Raw genomic sequence first — 21,653 nt, 5'->3', positions numbered from 1 at the left:
CCTGGGCAAATGGAGTTCTATTGAGAAAGTCCATTCCCACACTAATACCATGTAGGTTACTGCCTATCTTTTCCTCTAGTAATTTCAGTGTTTTTACTTTCACTGAAATTCAAGTTGGGTTTCACACTCAGTTCTTTGATCTTTTGTAGTTAGTTTTGTGCAAGGTAATAGTTGTGAGTCTAATTTCATCATTCAACATGTAGACATTTAGTTTTCCTACTACCATTTGTTGAAGATGTTATCTTTCTTTGGGTGTATGTTTTTGGCATCTTTGTCAAAGACCAGAGAGTTGTAGTTACATACACTCATGTTTGAGTCTTCTATTTTATTCCATTGGTCTACACATCTGTTTTTTTTTGTACCACTATAAAATGTTTTTTTATTAAAATAGATCTATAATATATTGAAATATATAGATGGTTATCCCTCCATCAATGTTTATTTTTTTCTGCTCAGAATTGCATTGGCTATCCAGGGTCTTTAAGGTTCTGTATATGAATTATAGGATGTTTTTATTTCTGTGAGGTAAGAGATGGATTTTTATTGGGCTTGCTTTTAATTGGTAAATAGCTTTTGGTAGGATGGTCATTTTCACAATATTAATACTGCTAGCCCATGATCATGGAAGGTCTTTCCACTTACTAGTGTCTGTTTCAATCTCTTGCTTCGGAAATCTAACATTTTCATGTTAGAGCTCTTTTACCTTCTTGGTTGAGTATATTCCTCAATATTTTAAGTTTTTGAGGCTCTCATGGGTAGAACATGTTCAAAATCTCTTTCTTGGTGTTTGTTGTAGGTATATTGAAAAACTAATGTATTTTTGTGATTTGATTCTGTATCCTGCCATATTGCTGAAGGTTTTTTTTTTTTAATTATTTCTAGAATTTTTCTGGTGAAATTTTTGGGATCTTTTATGTATAATATCATGTCATTTGCAAATAGGGATAGTTTGACTCTTCTTTTCCTATTTGTAATCCTTTAATTATCCTCTCTTGCCTTTGTGGTCCACCTAGTGCTTCCAGAACTATATTGAAAAGGAGTGAGTATAGTGGGCAGCCCTGGCTTCTTTCTGTTTTTAATGGGATTCTTTGACTTTTCTTTCATTTAGGATGATGATGACTATGAATTTGTTGTGGATAACTTTTTATCATGTTAAGATATGTTTTCTCCAGTCCTATTCTCTCTGGAACTTTTATCATGAAGTCATTGAATTTTGTAAAAGCCTTTTCTGCATCTATTGAGATGATCATGTGACTTTTGTCTTTCAGTCCATTTATATGATTTATTACAATTAGGAGTTGTGTATGTTGAACTATTCCTGAATCTATGAGATAAAGCCAACTTGGCTATGATGGATAATCTTTTTGATATATGCTTGTATTACATTTGCAAGTATTTTATTGTTTTTTTCAGTCATGTTTATCAAGGATATTGGTTTATAAGTTTTGTTATCTGTTGTATCTTTACATTATTTTGGTATTAGAGTAATCCTGGCTTCATGCAAGGAGTTTGGAAGAATTTCTTCTGTTTCTAATTTGTTTAATAATTTAAGAAGTATTAGCTGTAATATTTTTTGAAAATTTGGTAAAATTCTGCTGTGAACCTATCTGGACCTGAACTTTTTAGTCAGAATACTTTTTTTTTTTTTTTAATCACTGTTTTGAGCATCCATCTTCTACCTTCCATCTTCTATACAAGAATCAGTGTGCCGGGTGTTGGCAGTGCACACCATTAATCCCAGCACTCGGGAGGCAGAGGCAGGTGGATCTCTGTGAGTTTGAGGCCAGCCTGGTCTCCAAAGCAAGTTCCAGGAAAGGCACAAAGCTACACAGAGAAACCCTGTCTCAAAAAACAACAAACAAACAAAAATCAGTGGACAGGATATGGTATTTTTATTGAAAGCAAAAAGTCATGTTAATACACAGGGGTATGTGAGAGTGATATAGCTAAGCTTAGCATGGCAGACAAGAGACACAAAACAGGCTCACTTACTGACAGCGCGGATTTAGGTTTGATTATGTATGTGACAGGAGGCACTGAAGTTAGGTGAGCTGGAGGGGCACGTGTTTGTTTTCCAGTGATAGTTACGAATATGGTGGGGATAGTTAATTAAATCATTAATGTTTTTGACATTATGCTAAAACTTTTCATTATTCGTTGTTCTAATGTTGTTAAGAGTATAGTGGTTTATGAAGTTTGGACAGGACACTTATCCATCTATACCCTGACAAGTTGGGCTCCCATGCATCCCAGTGCTACTGTTTGCTCAGGTGGACACACTGTCTAGTAAATTGTTTGTTGGCAAGCACTTAAGACACTAGGGTTTACAAATGAAGTCATCTCCCACAGACCGCAGCTACCTCTAACAGCTTTTTACCTCTTGACAGTATTTTTGACACATTCGTTTTAGTTGCTGCAATACTTTAGTTAGGAAATGCATGCATAGCATTTCTTGCCATGACATGCAACATTCTTAGATATTTGATATTTTAATTTGAGTCTATGCAAATTGACTCAATTTCCCTCAAGCTATGAAAAAAGCCAAAATATAAGTCTGCTTTATTTATAATACAAATGATTACTGATAGGTAGAAATAGTTTAGTGTTTCTTTCTAATTGGTGTATATATTACAAACTACTAATTACTGCAGTTTCGGTTGATTTTTGTGAGTGGGAAGTTAAGGCTATACATAAAAATGTAGTGGCTAATTATTGAAAAGAAGTCTATTCATTGGCATTTTACTGCCAGGTACCCATTGGGCATGGTGTTGGTTCATGCAAGGTCAAGCAGCTTGACTTTGCCTGGAAAACTAATGAAAGAGCAGAAGAATAGCTTGAGGAGCAGTGGAGGCCGACAGAATGCTTTTGCTTAATCTTTAAGTCACCGTGTTTCCTGGACAGGCTCTTCTCCATCGTTCTAATCGTCATCAGCATCCTGTGGGTCCCACTGGTACAGTCATCACAGAATGGACAGCTGTTCCACTACATAGCATCATTTTCTAGCTACATCGGGCCTCCCATCGGTGCTGTCTTCATGCTTGCCATCTTCTTTAAAAGAGTCAATGAGCAGGTAAGGGGAAGTTGGCAAGAACGAGGCAAAAATTAGGACTTCTTCTGGGATGGGAAAAGGCGTTCTTTTACTCAGGTGCAGTGGCCCACACCTATAGTTCCAGAATCTTATTCAGGAGTTTGTGTCAGGAAGACATCTTGAATTCAGAAGTTCAAGACCAATCCGGGCAACAGAGTGACAATCCATCTCAAAAATAATGCATTCTGTCCAACCTATGTCTATCACTTAAGGGCCATTTCAACTTCAGTTGTGGTAAGCCGCAATTTATAATCCTCACAGATATATATGACTATACAGTGCCCACTCAAATGAAAAGTCTTTACATTTCTCATAAATTATGTACATTCATGGCAAAGTGCTGACCAAAACTCATTTTGGAGAGACTTCCAGGGTCTAGTCATAGCTTTACAATTTTCGTGTATTGATCTCAAGTAAATCATGCAAACCTGTAATACAAAATCAACAGTGGTACCCACCTTATTTGAGTGCCACTAAGAGGGTAGAAACAGAGGACATGTAAAATGTTTATAAGAAAAATCTATCTCTCTCTGTACTCTCTCTGTACTTTCCCTCTGCGAGGTCTCTGTCTCTCTCCGTGTCTCTCTGGCTCTCTCTCTCTCTCTCTCTCTCTCTCTCTCTCTCTCTCTCTCTCCTTTTTCTAATAAAGCTCTAAAAAGGTAAAAGAAAAAAACTACTACATTAGTACTAACTCAAACATGTTAAATGCTATTATTCTGTAAATGATTGATTCTCACAGACCATTACCTTAATCCATGAACTGTTGCTGAGTGTTAGTCCTGTTAATATAACCTTCAGTTAAGGAACATGTGTAGAGAAATGGATGTCTATTTTGCCCGCCATGTCTTACTTAATAAGTAGGGTGTTGGGATTCAAATGTGGTCTCCTGCGGTCTAGAGCCCATGATCCTAATCTACATGCCATGCTAGTTCCCGAGAGCAGAACTGAGATCAGGTGTTTACAACACCACCCATCTCTGGGAGAAAAGGGAAGCTTTGACTTGTCAAACATACCTATTATCAGCCCTGACAGTTATGTAAGTCATAGAGCTGCTTATTTGAAGAGATAAGTAGCAAGTGTTTAAACCTATAGACTGAAAAACAAAAGTGAAGAAAACCTCAGCTTTGGCTAGACTATATAGCAGAGTTCTGGAGTTTAAAAAAAAATAAAAATGTCAGTCCCGGCTGTCTCTCGACCATTGCCACCAGTCTTTTGTGGGGGTATCTTTGTGGATTTCTGTGGGCCTCTTTAGCTCTTTGTTTCTTCCTTTTCTCATGTGGTCTTCATTTACCATGGTCTCCTATTCCTTGTTCTCCCTCTCTTTTCTTGATCCAGCTAGGATCTCCCGCTCTCTTTCCCTCGACCTGATCTGGAGGAGGTGGGAATGGGGGGTGGGCTGGGGAGAAGGGGAGGGGGGCAGGAAGGGAGAGAACAAGGGAATCTGTGGCTGTTATGTAGAACTGAATAGTATTGTAAAATAAAATAAAATAAAATAAAAAATGTGATGTTGAAGTATGGAAATTAAATAATTTAAGTCATTTGGTAATATGTACATCATAATATAAACTATTTGTACCTATAAGTGTGTGCAAATATCATTTGTCAATAATGAATGGAATACAAGAGAAAGAAATGCACACTAGAGAGCCAGAGAGATGGTTTAGAAGTTAAGAGCACTTGCTGCTCCTGCAGAGGACCCAGGTTGGTTTCTGGAACCCACACTTGGGGGGTGCTCTTCATTGCCTGTGACTCCAGGTTCAGGAAATCTAACACCCTCTTCTGGCCTCTGCAGGTACTTCATGCATGTGGTACACCTACAAATAAGCAGATATACACAGACATAAATCAAAACAAACAGGTATTAAAGTGCTCTGGTACCCGAGAAACATGGACAACAATATCCCACTAGTGCAGACATATCTGCAACTTTCTTTGAAAATCCATCCTCATGGTTTGCCACTTACTTTTCCTTGATGGAGCAGGCAGCATGGTAACTGTGCTTACTTCAAAGATCTCATGTTTTCTGAGCATTGATTTCATTCTTTTTTTCCCCCCAGGGAGCATTCTGGGGGCTAATGGCTGGACTTGTGATGGGCCTTATTCGTATGATCACAGAGTTTGCATATGGAACAGGGAGTTGCTTAGCTCCCAGTAACTGTCCAACGATTATCTGTGGAGTGCACTATATGTACTTTGCCGTCATTGTGTTTTTCGTGACCGTATTAATAGTCCTGGGAATCTCCTTCCTAACAAAACCAATTCCTGATGTTCATGTGAGTAATGAGTGATGACTCCGTGCTAATTTGAAAATTGCATTTCTTCCCTTCCTAGCACTGTTGGCTTCTGTACAGGCTCAGGCAATGGAATCAGGGTAACTCTGGAGTTAGACTCCATCTAAACAACAGCTTTTCACCTAGCACATGCAAAACACCAGAGAATGGAGATGTGAGATTAGGGAATGAACTGGGAATTCGAAATCCTCATAATGGAGCTTGGAGGAAGCTCTGCACCACTGTTTCAGGAGATCAGAATGACAGCACTTGGTGTTGCCTAAGAGACCACAAAACACCCAAGAACAGAAGAGGCACCTGAACTGGGCAGACACAGGGGCAAACCAAATATCATCCACAACATGTATAGAGATAAAATGCACACAGCAACAGGGACAAGAACATAGGAAATATGATATTCATTTTTGACCAAAAAATGTTCAGTGTTGGTAAGAAAGTGGGAAATTTTCTACAATCCACACTTGTTGGCGAATGTGTAAATTTTACAGTTTGTAAGAGGGTAACTTGTATTTGCTGTTAAAAAATTCTTATATCTATGAATTAATAATTCTACCTTTAGTAGTTTATGTAGAAATATACACACAAAAACAAAAAATATAATAAGTCTCTCTGCAAATGTTTCTAAGTAAAAAAATAGATGAAATCCAGATTTCTATCAGTAAGAGAATAGATATACAACAAAGAAGAACTAATTTATATTTAAATGTTCATAACATGGTTGAATCAGGAAAAAACAATCAGAATATTATACTACCCTATAATATCATTTAAAAAATAAAATAGACTTATCTTTAAAACAAGGGACACTAATCCTTTAAAAATATGTATACTAATTATTTAATAACAATGTTTCAGTTCATTACTAGCATGTAATAATACAGCTATGTATTTTGTGTTTATCATTCACAATCTTTAATGTAGCACCTATTTGCATATATGCTTGAGGAGCAGCCAGTTCAAGATGTCTATTTTGGGAACTTGAAACATGTAGCAGCTAAAAACAAAACAAAACAAAAAACTTTATTAGTGACATCTTACCAGAATTCATCACTAAACACTTTTGTTTGATAGTGGGCATGGAACAAAAGCACACAGGAAAACACCTAACTCACCAAGGCAAAATGTAAATATGAAGCTATATGATAATAGGAATACTCATAGCTTAGTAATAATTTTTAAAGAACTGGTCTCAGGGATGAATGAGATCATCATTTGGTTCGAATGTACTGTGAACTTTCAACTTCTGAAGCAGACCAATTAGTATCAAGAGCTGTTTGACAGATAGCCATGAAATCTGCTGCAAACTCACACCAAAGCAGTGATGGGTACGCCAGGCAACAGGGGAAGTCTAGGATGAAGCCAGCGCAAGTCAGGGTTAGAATTCAAGGACTCTGAAGAAGGATGTTTTAAAAATCAAGTGGGTTAATAGAACGAATGGTATTTTAAGTGTTTATATTATATGGTAAGGGAATCTTAGAGACAACATAAAAGCTTTTAATTTTTATATCAAAAACAAACAAGAAAGCTAAATACTCACAAACTGGTAGAAGAAAATCACGGACCAATTTGTATAAGTTTGACAACATTATCATTATGAATTAGGCTAATCTTGAATTCATAGAGTCTTCCTGCCTGTCTCTCCCTAGTGCTGATATTAATCAACACACAGATCAAGCATGAAAATCTGAAATGATAGCAATCAAGATGAAAACAAATTTAGTTTAAGATCGCAGGTGGTAGAAGTTTGCGTGTGTGTTAAGAAAGGCAGGTGGGAAGGCAGAAATCAAGAACAGCTCACAGACACTATCTAAGCATGACAGATCCAGAAACAGAATCATTCAAAATGTTTGGTGTGTTTTGGTGACAGAGTTTGTGGGACACCTTTCCCCTTTAACCTATACAGTTTAACCGGCACAGTTACGTTTTTTAAAACCCTGTACTGAACAAGGAATCACTGGATTCTAACCCTGACTTGCGCTGGCTTCATCCTAGACTTCCCCTGTTGCCTGGCGTACCCATCACTGCTTTGGTGTGAGTTTGCAGCAGATTTCATGGCTATCTGTCAATCCTGTAAGTATCTCCCCATCACTAATAGACTTGTGTGTTGTCTCTGGTTAGCTATACCGCCTGTGCTGGAGTCTTTGGAACAGCACAGAAAAGCGGATTGACTTAGATGCAGAAGAGGAAAGTCATGAAGAAGTTGGTAGTGCTCTTGAAGAAGGTAATATCTGGCTTACATTTGTTTTAATATAAGAACACTGTGTGTGGTTTGGCTGTGTGGGCTTTTATGGGTTATGTTTGGTTTTAATCTCTCTAGATTCAGCTTCTGAGATTTAAATGTGTGTGTATAAAACTAAAACATTTAAAAACATGTTCTCAACATCTAAAGCTACTGATCATTTAATATGAGATTCATTTATTCATTTCCAGTTCATCTACCCATCCATCCATCCATCCATCCATCCATCCATCCATCCATCCATCCATCCATCCATCCACCATGTATCAATGAAAATGAGTGCCAGCTGCCAAAATAATAATTAGTTACAGACTGTCCTGTCTGTAATTACATATTGTGTTCAACAAATCAGTCTCAGTTGCTCATGCCTGAGTGTCTGACTCAGTCTCCTCTGCAGCCTTATTCTTCCCTATTCTTCCCAACACATCTTCTAGTCCAGGCAGGCAGATTCCTTCATAAATCCTGATTAAGACTAACCTAGTCTATTTTTTATCAAGGAACTAGCTTTTAGGTTTGTTTCTCTTGAGCATTATTGTTCTGTCTTATTTTGTGACCTTCTGTCATTTGTTTATCCTTCCATTTATAGTATTTAGAGTCCCTTTATTTGATATGGTTTCTAACTTAGGTTGGATGATGGGTTGGGAATTTATTTTCAGCCTCCTAATTTCAGTCTCTTTTAGAAACAAAGCTCATTGGCTGTTTGCTACTACTCCAAATACTTCTGTTGTGTTTAATAGGTTTGCTTTGTATCAGTTTCATTACCATGTATTTCTGTTTTGTCTTACTTTTATTATAATTTTTCATAGATTTCTGTTTAGAAGTATGTTTCAAATTTTTCCAATTCTACAATGAAGAACGTTGCACACAACTTTTTGTATGTGACCCACTATACCATCTGAAGATTTGAAGAAGCTTGACTGTTGGATTGAAGGGAGGGCGACTATATAATTTTGCTATCTTCTCCAAATTCCCATAATTAGGAGTTAAATTTCTTTACAACAGCATATAATAGCTCCTGTTTCCACACAGACTCTGTAACACAAATATAAAACCTTATATGTTTGTTAATGATGGAGAACTAGTATTTTGAAATACTTTAATTTAAATACTTCTTTGCTGAGTAATTTTTTTAAAATATATTTTTTAACTTTTTATTGATAGTTTGTGAATTTCACATCATGCACCCCAATCCCACTCATCTCCCCATATCCACTCACCACCCCTACCTACAACCTCCTCCCCTCAAAGAAAACAAACAAACAAAAATCTCACTGTGGAAGCTGCAGTGTACCTACCACACAGTCCACCCTTTTGCCCAAACAGCTTAAGTTGCAAATGTTCATTGCAATGAGACATTGGACTGGTTCGAGGTCGCTGACTTCTGCTACACTATCAATACTAGACCCTCACCAGCTCTCCTCTTGGAAATTCTATTGTTGCCCTGTGTCATGGAGATGCTGCAGCTTTGGATCTGCATGGCTGACCCCTTCACCCACTCCAGCAGTTCATGGATAGGGTAGATATTGGGGTGGGCCAAGTCTCAGCCACAGATCTGGGCCTGAATTAGCTAGTCAGCCTGTCTGCTCTCCTGTACCCATGCCACCAGAACCAGATTTCTTGTGTTGCCCCAGGTGAGGGGTGTGGCCAGCTTTCCTGCCTATGGCAGCTGGCAAGGGGCAGGACCAACTCTCCCATGCCCATAGGACCAGGGCAAGCTCTACTGTGCTGCCCAGGCGAGATGTTGGGCTTGCTTTCTTGAGTGCTACAGCCAGTGTGTGTGTGTGTGTGTGTGTGTGTGTGTGTGTGTGTGTGTGTGTGTACACGCACGCACACACACATGGGGTGGGTTGGGGAGGCAATCTCTCCTGTCCTCAGGTGGCAGAGCAGGTCACTCAGATCAGCATGACTCCCAGCAGCAGCATGGCCCTCTGTTATCAACATGGCTTCAGGTGGCAGCCCAGATCATACTGTATGACCTTTGGTGGTAACTTGGGCCATGGACATCAGTACAGACCCTGGCTGCAGTAGGACCACGGACATGGCCCTTGGTGGCAGCCCAGGCCTGGACATCACCATGGCCCCAGGTGGCAGCACAGGACACTCAGATCAGTTTGGCTCCCCTCAGGCAGTAGCCCAGACCATGGATATTCATGTGGCCCTTGGTGGCAACATGGGCCATGGACATCACTGACCCCGACTGTGGCAGGGCCATGGACCCAGACATGGCCCTTGGTGGCAGCCCAGGCCTGGACATCACCATGGCCCAAGGTGGCAGCACAGGACACTCAGACATGGCCCTTGGTGGCAGCCTGGCCTCCAGCATCCCCTGGACCCGGGACAGCAGCATGGCTTTAATTGGCAGGGCAGGCTCCTCCTATCGGCCTGTTCCTCACCACCATCATATCTCCAGTTCCACCTCTTTCCACAATGTGCAAACCACTCCACTTATCTTTTCCTCCCATCTCTCCATCACATACTCTATCGTTTTCATCTCTCCATTATATATTTGTTCACTTTAGTGACACCTGCTGCCCTGGCCCATGGGGATGGGGTAGGAGCTTGTGTGACATCTTCCGGCTGCTGAATGATTTTATGAACCACCTGTCATCGTTCTTTTGATGGTTTCTTCATCTTTTTAGCATGTTTACATGAGGTTATTGATAGTCCTTTTATCTGTTTTTAAAAACTCATTGATATTATTATTGTTATAATTGTTACATATATACATATATGTATGTGTATTCATATATATATGTATACAGATATGTACAATCTGCTGAATCTATTTTAGTTATTTGTACATATATGGTTTCAGGGCTGACCACTTTGTCTTAGATAACCAATTAGGGTCATCCCTGGGAGAAGATAATTCTCCTTCTTCCAGGAGAATTATCAATAGTTGCCTGTAGTTCTTTGTCAAAGGGTGGGAGCCCTCAAAACGTTCCCCCTCCCATGTTCACATATCCATTGATATGGTCATTGTTCCAGTCTTGTTTAAGCAGCCATTTCTAGGAGAGACTGTTTCATGGCAGATTTCCTGGTACTCTGCCTCTCATAGTCCTTCCCACCTCCTTCATGATGCTCCTGGAGCCATAGATGCAGGAGCTGTGATGTAGATGTATCTATCCACTGTGGCTGAGGTCTTCACGACCTATCAATCTCTGCATTGAGTCCGGTTGTAGTTTTCTGTGGCAGTCTCCATTTGCAGTCTCCACTTGATGAGGGGTGGCAGCTACACTCATCTACGGCTATCAAGATGAGATTTAGCATATAGTAAGAAATAATGTTGGTCTAGCCAAGTGGTGGGAGTACGTTCTTTCCTAAGGTCTGATGCTCTCACTCTCACTGGGAGGTTTACAGTTCTAGCCATGATCTCCTTCCTGTTGGTGGACCTTAAGTCCAATTAGCTATCACCTTGAGAATGGGAGGTTCATGGGAGGGGTTCAAGGGAGGCCAGTTGGAGCTGGAGGGAGGAAAAGGAGAAAAAAAGTGATAGAACTCTATTTCAATGAAAACATTTTAAATAAGAAAGAATCCAATATACAGTAACTGTAAAAATGCTCAAAATTTCTCTCTGAAATAAACACGTTATAGTATTGAGATAAAAAAAATTATTGTGATATGTCAATGCCACTACCACTCATTTCATTTTACTTTGTTTATTAGATTCTTATCATGCAGGATTTTCTATTTTATATAGTTGAATTTCACCATATTTTTCCATAGATTTCCATGACACTTGTAAGTGGTGACATGGCTCACAGTGATTTGTACAGCGCCAACAATGATTTCAATTTTCTGTCTTTGGTGGTAATGCGTCCATGTGTTTCCTGTTTTAGATGATTCTGAGCAATCCCGTGGATGTCTCAAGAGGGTATGCAGCTTATTCTGTGGTTTGCAGAATACAGGGCCTAAGCTAACCAAAGAGGAGGAAGAAGCCCTAAGGGAAAAATTTACTGACACTTCTGAAAAGCCCTTTTGGAGAAATGTGGTGAATATCAACGCCATCCTCCTCCTGGCTGTGACTGTCTTTGTCCATGCCTATTTTGCCTGAACTCTGAACGAAGCGAAGAGTAACTGTTGAACTTCCTTTTATAAATGTTTGCTCTGTGACAAACTTAGATGACCAATTGGAAATGTTAAATAGTAGATTGCTATGAAAATTTCTTGTTTTTAGCATTTAGCCTTTGTGTCTATGAGGTAAAAATTATTTTCCCCTCTCTATTTAGATATAACTTGAAATGAAAATTGTATATATTTAAGGTATACATGGTGATTTGAAATGTACACACACTTTGAAATAATTACCATGATCAGACTAATACATCTATCACTCCATTTGGTCATTTGTATGTTTGTGGTGATAATGCTTAAGAGCTGTTCATTTAGTAAGTTTCAGCTACATAGACTATTTTTATGTATGGTCACAATTCCAAGAATTTTTTTTATATGAAAGTTTATTTCCTTTGATCATATCTCCTTATTTCAAAAGTTTACAACTTATAAAAACTTGGACCATCAATATTTGTGGTGGTTTGAATGAGACTAGCCCTTACAGGCTCATATATTTAGGTGCATAGTCACCAGGGAGTAGAATTGTTTGAGAAGGATTGGAAGGATTAGGAGGTGTGGCCTTGTTGGAGAAAATGTGTCACTGGGGGTGGGCTTGGAGGTTTCAATAGCCTATGCCAGGCCCAATGTCTTGCTCTCTGCCTGCTACCTGCTTATGAGGCAGATATAGAGCTCTTGGCTACTGTTCCACTCTATGCCTGTCTGCTTCCCATCATAATGAGCATAGACTAACCCTCTAAAACTGTAAGCAAGCTCCCAGCTAAGTGCTTTCTTTTATAAGAGTTGCCTTGGACATGGTGTCTCTCCACAGCAGAAGAACAGTAACCAAGACAGTATTCATTGGATGTTATGTAAAATGACAATGAATCAGTGTCATGTGGCTACATAAACAAACTTGCTTTCTCCTGTGCATATGATTCAAGACAATTTCTCCTCACCAATTATTTCTGAGGAGTGAGCTTCCTTATGCTTTATATCTGTAACTTACAAATATTTGTTATATATTTGTATATTTGCCTTGTGTATATACCACCCCCCTGAAAAAAAAAAGAATTTGAATATGATAACAATGAACTAAAACTCTCATTTTGTCTTTAATAGAAATCTCTACCTTCATCTATACACACATATGCCTCTTCCTAGGGAGATCATGTGGCTCATTTATATTCACACAATCTGATCGTGGGTAGTGCTTGTTCATAAATCAACATTTCCAAAGTTCCACATAGGTGCCTTTGTACAAAACCTCATGGTTATCCTTAATTACACAGATTCTGGTATTTAACTCTAACCAAGACAAGTAGACTGAATTATGTATATTGTGCTCTGATAAAGAAAGTCTGTGAAATGTGAAATTAGCATGTAATTGGCCTGTACTAGGACTTGATATTTTTCTTCAAGAGAGAGAAAAATTTTTTTTCATTCTTTTATTCCTATAATTTTCTTCCTAGATGAAATCTACTTAGTAATACTATAGCACCCTTGATGTGAAACCATTAAGAAAGAATTGTTTTTAAATGCATTATATATATTATATATATAAATTTATTATACATAATATATATAAATAATATATAAATAATTTTTTCTACACATATATATGTATACACTTATACACAAATACTTTAAAAAGAGTATTTTTTAAACCAAAAATATTGAGCAAATTGTGAAGTTTTTTTTTTCTTTAAGCACATTACTGGGTTGCTGACTCAGGGCCTCCCTAGATCTTCCTGGTGGCCCTTTCAGCCTTTTCTTCTAGCCCATATCCAGTCATTTGTGATTCCATAGAACTTTACTCTGCCAGGGACCAATAGCTGACACACTAAGCTGAGACTCAGGTAGGAGACATGTATTCTCCTTCGTGTCCTCCATTATGGCCTTCCCAGACTTCCCCTTAGTACTATTGCACCCTGCCCACAGGATACTCTTCTTCCAACCCAACTCCATCCTCTTGGGACTTGGCCTCTTGGTGTGAACCTAGGGTCCCTTCAGCTCTTCCTGACTTCCCTTTTAACCCTTTCCTTCTAGCCCACTCCCATTCCATCATGACTCTCTGCCAACTTGCAGAGCAGATCTGCCAAGGATCACAGGGCCACCACACTTGGTTTGGACTCAGGGATCCCACAGCTGTAACACTTGGCTAGGACCCAGAGTGGGAAACAGTAATCAAATAACAGAACACTCATCCACTAAAGAAGACCTGTAAGAATATCACCTTACTTTTCAGTGGCAATTCTGAAAGCTAGAAGGGCCTAGACAGATGTTCTACATGTTCTAAGTGACTACAGATGCCACCCCAGACTATGATACCTAGCAAAACTATCAATCACAATTGATAGAGAAAGAAAAACATTTCATGATAAAATAAATTTAATCAATTTATGTCCTCCAAACCAGCTCTATAGAAGACACTAGAAAGAAAACTTTAAACTGAAGAGCATGTTAACCATATCCAAAAGGACACAAGGAATACATCAGCTGCAACAGCTAGTCAAAGAGGCAGAAATCTATACCACCACGGCAAAATAACAGGGATTAATCAAAACTGTTCACTATTAATTCTCAATATTAATGACCTCAATTCCCCAGTAAAAGGGCATAAACTAACAGATTAGATTAGAAAATAAGATCTATCTTTCTTCGGTGTCGAAGAAACATACCTGTGACCAAGAACAGGCATCACCTAAGGTAAAAGGACAGAAAATATTACAAACAAATGAAGCCAAGATCAAACTAATCATAAGAGATAGGAAAGGACACTCCATAGTTATTAAAGGAAAAACCCACTAAGATGCTGCAAGCTGTAGGAAAATGTAGTGGAATTCAGAAAATGCTTTCAACAAAGTCCAGTATCCAAGTATGATAAAATTCCTTAAGAGACTAGGGAAACAAGGGACATTCCTCAACATAATAAATGTCAATGCACACTGACCCCAAAGCTAACATCAATCTAAATGAAGAGAATCTCAAAGCATTTCCACTAAAAGCAGGAATAAGACAAGGTTGCCCTCTCTCTGTGTACCTAGTCAATACAGTACTCGAAGTCTTAGCTAGAGCAATAAAACAACTGAAGAAATCAAGGAAATAGGAAAGGAAATCGAAGTATTATTATTTTCAGGTGGTACTGTTTTATGCATAAAGGACCTTAAAGACTCCATCAGGAAACTCCTACAACTGATAAACACAATCAGGAAAGTAACAAGATTCAAAATTAATACTCAAAACTCAGTAGCTTACCTACATACAAATGACAAAATACTGGGAAAGAAATTGGGGAAACTACTTCTCTCAAAAGCCTCAAAAAAATAAAGTATCTCAGAAAAAATTATATACAGATTATAAATTCATCTATGCCACCAAGGTTAAACAAATAAGAGGTCAACAACTCAAACAGACCCATAAAAAGAAAATTAAAACAGTAATAAAAAGTCTTACAACTATAAAAAGTACAGACCCAGATAGATTCACAGCAGAATTCTAGCAAACTTCCAAAGAAGATCTGCATCCAAAACTAAATTATTCAGAAAACTAACACAGAAGAAGTTCTTCCAAATGCCTACAAAGCCAGCATTACTCTAATATCAAAACCAGGTAAAGACACAGAAAAAAGAAAGAAAGAAAAAGTTACAAGCCAACATTCCCGAGGAACACAGATGTAAAAATTCTTTAAATACTTGCAAGCCAAATATGGGCATATATCAAAAGGGATCACAATCAAGTTGGCTTTATCCTGGAGAGGCAGGGGTCCTTCAAAATAGGCAAACAAATAAATATAGTAGATAAAACAAATACACTTGAAAGACAAAAGTCACATCATCATCATCATCTCAGACACACACACAAAAGGCTTCTGACAAAATCCAACATGACTTCATGATACCACTCCTAGAGAGAAAAGGACTATAAGGAACAAAACCTCAGCATAAGAAGGGCTGTATACAGCAAAGCCACAGAACATCATCCTAAATGGAGAAAAACTTGAAGCAATCCGATATAAATCAGGATCCTCACTTTTTAAAAATATAGCACGGAGCCGGGCGGTGGTGGCACACGCCTTTAATCCCAGCACTCGGGAGGCAGAGGCAAATGGATCTCTGTGAGTTTGAGGCCAGCCTGGGCTACCAAGTGAGTTCCAGGAAAGGCGCAAAGCTACACAGGGAAACCCTGTCTCGAAAAACCAAAAAAAAAAAAAAAAAAAAATCTATGGCATTTTTGGATACAAACAAGAAGTATGCTGAGAAAGAGATCATGGAAAAACCCCCATTCAATAAAGCCTCAAAAAGATAACAAACATAATAAAATTAAGGAATAAACTTAACCAAGGAGGTGAAAAACCTCTATGATGAAAACTTTAAATCTCTGAAGGAAGAGATTAAGGAAGGCTCTACAAGATGTAAAGTCTACCCTCATCATACTCGTAGATTGACAGAGTTAAATTTGAGAAAATGAACTTTATATCAAAAATAAATTTATAGATTCAATGCACTTCCAATCAAAATCCCCATTACATTCTTCAGAGAAACAGAAAAAAAAACATCCTAAAATTGATATCAAATCACAAGAGACCCCCAGAGAGCCAAAGCAATCCTGAGCAAAAGGAAAAATGCTGGAGGGATTATACTGGATTTCAGGGTATCTTACAGAGATATAGTAATAAAAAACAGCCTGGTACTGTCACAAAGACAGACATGGAGACTAGTGGAACAAAGTATAAGAGCCAGCCTTCAATGTGTATAATTACAAACACCCGAGTCATTTGACAACTATACCAAAAACCCTCCTTGGGGAAAAGGCATCTTCAACCAATAGCGCTAGGAAAACCGATGTCCATGTGTAGAAGTGAAATTAATCCTGTATCCATCACCCTGCACAAAAATCAACTGAAATGTATCAAATATATTATTGTAGAACCCAAAATGCTAAAATCACTGGAGGAAAATATAGACATTAGACTACAAGTTATAGATGTAGGAAAGGATTCTCTGAATAGGATTGAATTTACATAGGAATTTGGGTCAATTGATAGATGGGACCTCATATAACTAAAAAACTGTGCAGAAAAGAAAACACTCAGTAAAATGAAGATCAAGTGCACAGAGTGGGAGGGAAGCTTCGGCAGCTGACAAACAGATATAGGACTAGTACCCAGAGAGTTCATAGCCTTGACCTAGATCTAATCATTCTATCTTCTTTATTGTTAGCAGTAAAATGTATTATCTCCCAGCTTCTTATCTGCATGCTCATTCTGCCAAGCCTGCATCCTGCTAGGTGTCCACACCATGTGCACTTTTACCCTCTGCAAGCACAAGCAAACAACAACAACAACAAAAGACCTCTTCCTTCTATAAGGTGCCTTGGTTGTAGTATTTCATCATAGCAACAGAGATGTTTGAGCCGAGAGTGGGGTGTTCCTGTAAATAAACTGATTATGTTATTGGGGAGGAATATAGAGGATGTTGGAATTTTGGACTAGAAAAGCAGTTGGATGTTCTCAGTAGAGCTTACTAGCCCATCCTAGCAGAAGTCTGGAAGACAGCAGTGTTAAGGGTAAAGAGGAGTCAAAAGGCCCAACCAAAAAGATTTCAGAAGGAAGCAAACCCTTTAACAGAAACTGGGCTAAAGGCTATTCCTGTGATATTTTGTCAAAAAAAAACAATCCACCCCCATCTGCCTTTGTCCTAAGAATTTTGCCCGAGGCTAAATTAAGAAGTTAAGGATTTTTTTTTTTTGGACAGATAATATTTCAAGACAATATATATTGAGTCTGTGTCACGGTTTCTACTTAGAATATGTATGTAAATAGATAATGAAAAAGAGCAAGTAGGGCAGAAAGAAATACAAGATGTTCATTTTGGAAAGAAAAAGAGAACTAGGTATCTTAATGTTACAGTCAAAACAGTGCTGGAAGAGAGGCTGTAATCGCTAAGCAGATTAATAACATTAGGGAGAGGACTGCTCAACATAGGAACAAAGAGAAACAATAAGAAAGATGCCCAAAGGGCAGGATCCCACCCGGATAGGCTTCCAAATAGTGAAAGAGAGCCTAAGAGGTCTTCCTCTTCTATAAAAGAGAAATAGACCAAAGCTACTAGAAATATTATTCAAGGAGACCAGGGAGTAGGGTAAAAAGAGGCAGTGAAAAAAAAAAAAACAAAAACAAAAACAAACAAACAAAAAAAAACCCTGACCCTGAGACTAGAGCCAAAGAAACACACCCTGCCTGTAACTAATTTAGGAATTGAAAACCAACCAATCCTGAGCAGGAAATACAACTAATCTCTGAACTTGTCCCAAGCTCAGGAGTTGAAATCCTACTAATCCCCAGCCTGAAAAATCTCCACCTTGGAAAGTTCTGCCCCTAAGAAATCCTATATAAGCCCTGCACCAGTTCAGCTTGGGGCTGCCTCTTTCCACCCTGACAGAGGCAGCAGCCACTCTCTTAAATTCCTCCCTTCCAATAAATCTCTTCAGTGAAGTTTGTGGTAAAGACCTTCTTTTGCCAAAGCAGAACAGAGATGTAACAACTTTCACCAGGGCAGAGCAGAACTGCTACATTTCTGAGCGGAAAGCTCCCTTAGCAGAGCTGAACCGTAACATCTTTCCCCGGAGCACAGCAGTACTGTAACAGTTTGGCCAGGGAAACTTTCTCTTGCTGGAGCAAAGTGTTACATGCTGGGGACACTGAGCAGAGCTGTAACATTTCCCCGGGGCAGAGCAGAGTAGATCTGTGTCAGCCTCACTGGGGAAAATCCTCCCCTGCTGGAGCAGGTTTGTTACACTTGCATTAGGGAAACCTTTCCTGGAGCAAGGACTGTGACATTTTGCTAGGGAAACCATCCCCACTCCCACCCCCACCCCCACTCCCACCCCACCTCCCAGAACACAGCTATAGGTACTCCTTGGCTTCCAACTGCCAGAATACCTTTCCCTTTAGAGCTGTAGGTAATCCTGGGCTTCTGACTGCCAGGATTCGATCCTTAATTACGTCATCAGCCTGCGATGGTGTCCCAGTCTAAAAAGCGGGTGGGCCCTCTGTGTGCCCCTCTTTCCTTTACGCTTCTTCCTTCCATCTGTCCTCTCTCTCCCAATAAAGCTCTAAAAAGGTAACCATGGCTCGTGACTCTCCTCCAGCACTCTCCTCTAGCACTCTCCTCTGGCGGCATGCGCCGTTTAACCAACATTGGTGCCGCTCAGACTCGGATCGAGGACCTGCTGTGACTGCTGCCACCTGCCACCTCTTCCCCCATTCAACAAGACCTCGAGACCGCGAGCATGTGCGTCTCTCGCTGCCTCCCCACACACAGCTACCGCTGCCGTCACCACAATGAGTCTGCTGTTCTCGCGGCTGTAGTCTGAGCTATATTCTTTGCAATGGACACCCCAGGGGTTGTCCTCGGGCTGTACTGGCAAGGGCAGGCACATTTTCGCTCCTGACGAGGGGGTAAATGGTGTCTAGGGTTCAACAGTGGACCAACTACAGTGCATTTGCAGCCCTCACAATCCCTTGACCAAGAGGACTCATGACTTGAGCTGATTCATAGATCTCTCTCCACTCTTGGGGATGCCCAAGATTGTAATCCGATCCCGGTTTGTTATTTTAATTTTTTATTTTTCTCTCAGCTACAGCCATGAGACAAAGGGGCAGATACGATACATTTACCACCTACATTGTCGGATAGGGGCAGGCACAGCATAAACCTGGCCACATAACAGTGTAAACCTGGCAGCATAACAGTGTAAACCTGGCAGCATAACAGCGTCGTGGGAACTTCTGCCAGCGAACGGGCAAATAAGAGTTACTTTATCTCCAAGCTTTCTGCTAAAGTTCTAAACCCTTCTCCTTCCCCACTTCTGTGTCTGCCATGTGCAACCTTTTCTGTCTGACTGACTTCCGCTGGCAGTGGGCAGGCTCAAATGGGTGGGCTTGGGCAGTTTCTACAACTCGCCCTAACTCACCTTAACTCCACCTACTCATTCTCAAACTGCCTTGAGAGACACAGACAGGTCTAGAAGTAGCTAAGATCCATACAAATAAGTTTACAATAGTCAGGATGACTCTTAAGCCAAAAAATCAGTTTATAGCCTCAGACAAGTCTTCCAAAAGTACCAGTTTATAATCTGCCAACTGGCAGATCTTCCAAAAGCTGTCCTTAAGCCACCAATCATCAGGGGAAAAAAATTCAGGATACAGAGTAAAATCTGTCTCTTGTTCCCCAGACCTCTCTGACTAAAACTTAAGCATCTGGAGAGCAAGGCTCCTAACCCCACAGGCAAAGGAGTCATCTATGGCATTTAAGGTGTGCCAAGGAAGAGATAAAAGCCCGAAAATAAAATTGCCAAGTGCTGGCACTCGCTGACTCCCAAGAGCTGTTGGGTCCCTATTTTAAGGAGGAAAAAGGCCATGGGCTAGCAAGTGCCCTGCCAGATCATCAACAGCCTTGTTAAAAGTGCCGCCTAGAAAGACAAAGAGTCAGCTGACTGCCCCCAGGCACCAAGATGCATGGGTACAAGCTAAGACCTCCAACAGACCTAGGCTTGGTTACAGACATGGCAGGGAACCCAGAATGCAGCAGGGAAGTGATCCGTTTCTTTCCTTCTGGACACCAGAGCCACTGACTCAGTCCTGGGAGTTTTGGGATATCACTTCTCCTTTATTGTCAGGTACAGAGGACAGCCTTACCACCTCACCAGATTTAATTGCACCTTCAGAGTTACTTAATGAAAAAAGATTTCCACCTAAAATAAGAGCTCATTGCTTCACTCCAGATCCACTGCCTGTGTTTCTCACGTGTGTACAGACAGGGCCCTGATCTTTGCCTTGTCCCTAATTTCAAAAAAAAAATAAATTCTCATGCACCACAAGCTTTTCTCTTCCCAGTTCCCTGTTCTAACTCACTGTTCAGACAATGATACAGGACCACCACAGAACTGGAGTCCAGAGATCATCAAGTAAGAAACTAACAGTTAAAGGTATTTACACCCCCAGACCCAAAAGCATCTAGGCACTATAAAAGACTTTAATATAAACATCTATTACTGTGAAATGCTTTTATCAATTGATCATCTGTCTCCTGGATGCCAAACTAATAAAGAAAACAGGTGCTTTAAAATAATTTGTCTCTGATAAAGCTTAACATGTTTCAAAATCCATAGGGACAGGCCAGATCTACCTCAGATAAATGTCAACATAAAATATAAATAATAATGATTCTTTTCTCTCTCTAAGTTTTTTTCTGTGTTACCAGCATCTTGTCAAACAGAAAGTTCCCAGCCACAGCCAAGAGGGATACATGTCTCCAGAGCAAACGGATAACAGACAGCATCCCACAACGCCTGTCTACCTCGGAAAACTCCCCTTCTCCATTCCCCCCAGAGCCAATCGACGTCCAAAAGTTAGCTGGAAGCAGTTTTTGAGAGGAATGACGCCCCTATTCCCATCTACCTGCTTTTTTTAATATAATAAGCAAAAGTCTGGGATGTAAGGATTCGGTCCTTAATTACAACATCAGCCTGCGATGGTGTCCCAGCCTAAAAAGCAGGTGGGTCCTCTGTGTGTCCCTCTCTTTGCTTTCTGCTCCTTGTAGCTAGAGTTTTCCTGCCTTGCCCACAGTCAGGACAAATCTCTGTCATCTGCCAGTCCCACAACCACTCAGACCCAACCAAGTAAACACAGAGACTTATATTGCTTACAAACTGGCCATGGCAGGCTTCTTGCTAACTGTTCTTATAGCTTAAATTGATCCATTTCCATAAATCTATACCTTGCCACTTAGCTCGTGGCTTAGTGGCGTCTTCACATGCTGCTTGTCATGGCAGCGGCTGGCAGTGTCTCTCTTCCTCAGCCTTCTGCTTCCCAGAATTCTCTTCTCTGCTTGTCCCGCCTATACTTCCTGCCTGGCCACTGGCCAATCAGTGTTTTATTCCTATGGAACGATATCCACAGCAGCTCCTCCCTTCTGTCTGT

At 39.9% G+C, this 21,653-nt stretch overlaps 1 protein-coding gene across 1 annotated transcript in view; it reads left to right on the top strand.

The window, feature by feature from the left end:
* LOC102902787 (solute carrier family 5 member 4B) overlaps nucleotides 1-12,754 on the top strand; it is a 73,090-nt gene extending 60,336 nt beyond the window's left edge. The window contains exons 12-15 of the mRNA XM_076558621.1: nucleotides 2,902-3,070; nucleotides 5,146-5,361; nucleotides 7,498-7,600; nucleotides 11,458-12,754. Of these exons, the coding sequence (XP_076414736.1) occupies nucleotides 2,902-3,070; nucleotides 5,146-5,361; nucleotides 7,498-7,600; nucleotides 11,458-11,672 (703 nt within the window). The 3' untranslated portion in view covers nucleotides 11,673-12,754. The remainder of the gene's footprint in view (nucleotides 1-2,901; nucleotides 3,071-5,145; nucleotides 5,362-7,497; nucleotides 7,601-11,457) is intronic.
* The last annotated feature ends 8,899 nt before the right edge of the window (nucleotides 12,755-21,653 follow it).

The sequence above is a fragment of the Peromyscus maniculatus genome, chromosome 21, assembly GCF_049852395.1.
Source record: "Peromyscus maniculatus bairdii isolate BWxNUB_F1_BW_parent chromosome 21, HU_Pman_BW_mat_3.1, whole genome shotgun sequence".
NCBI lineage: Eukaryota > Metazoa > Chordata > Mammalia > Rodentia > Cricetidae > Peromyscus > Peromyscus maniculatus.
The sequence above is the reverse complement of the archived record's forward strand: the minus strand, read 5'-3'. Positions and strand labels throughout refer to the sequence as shown.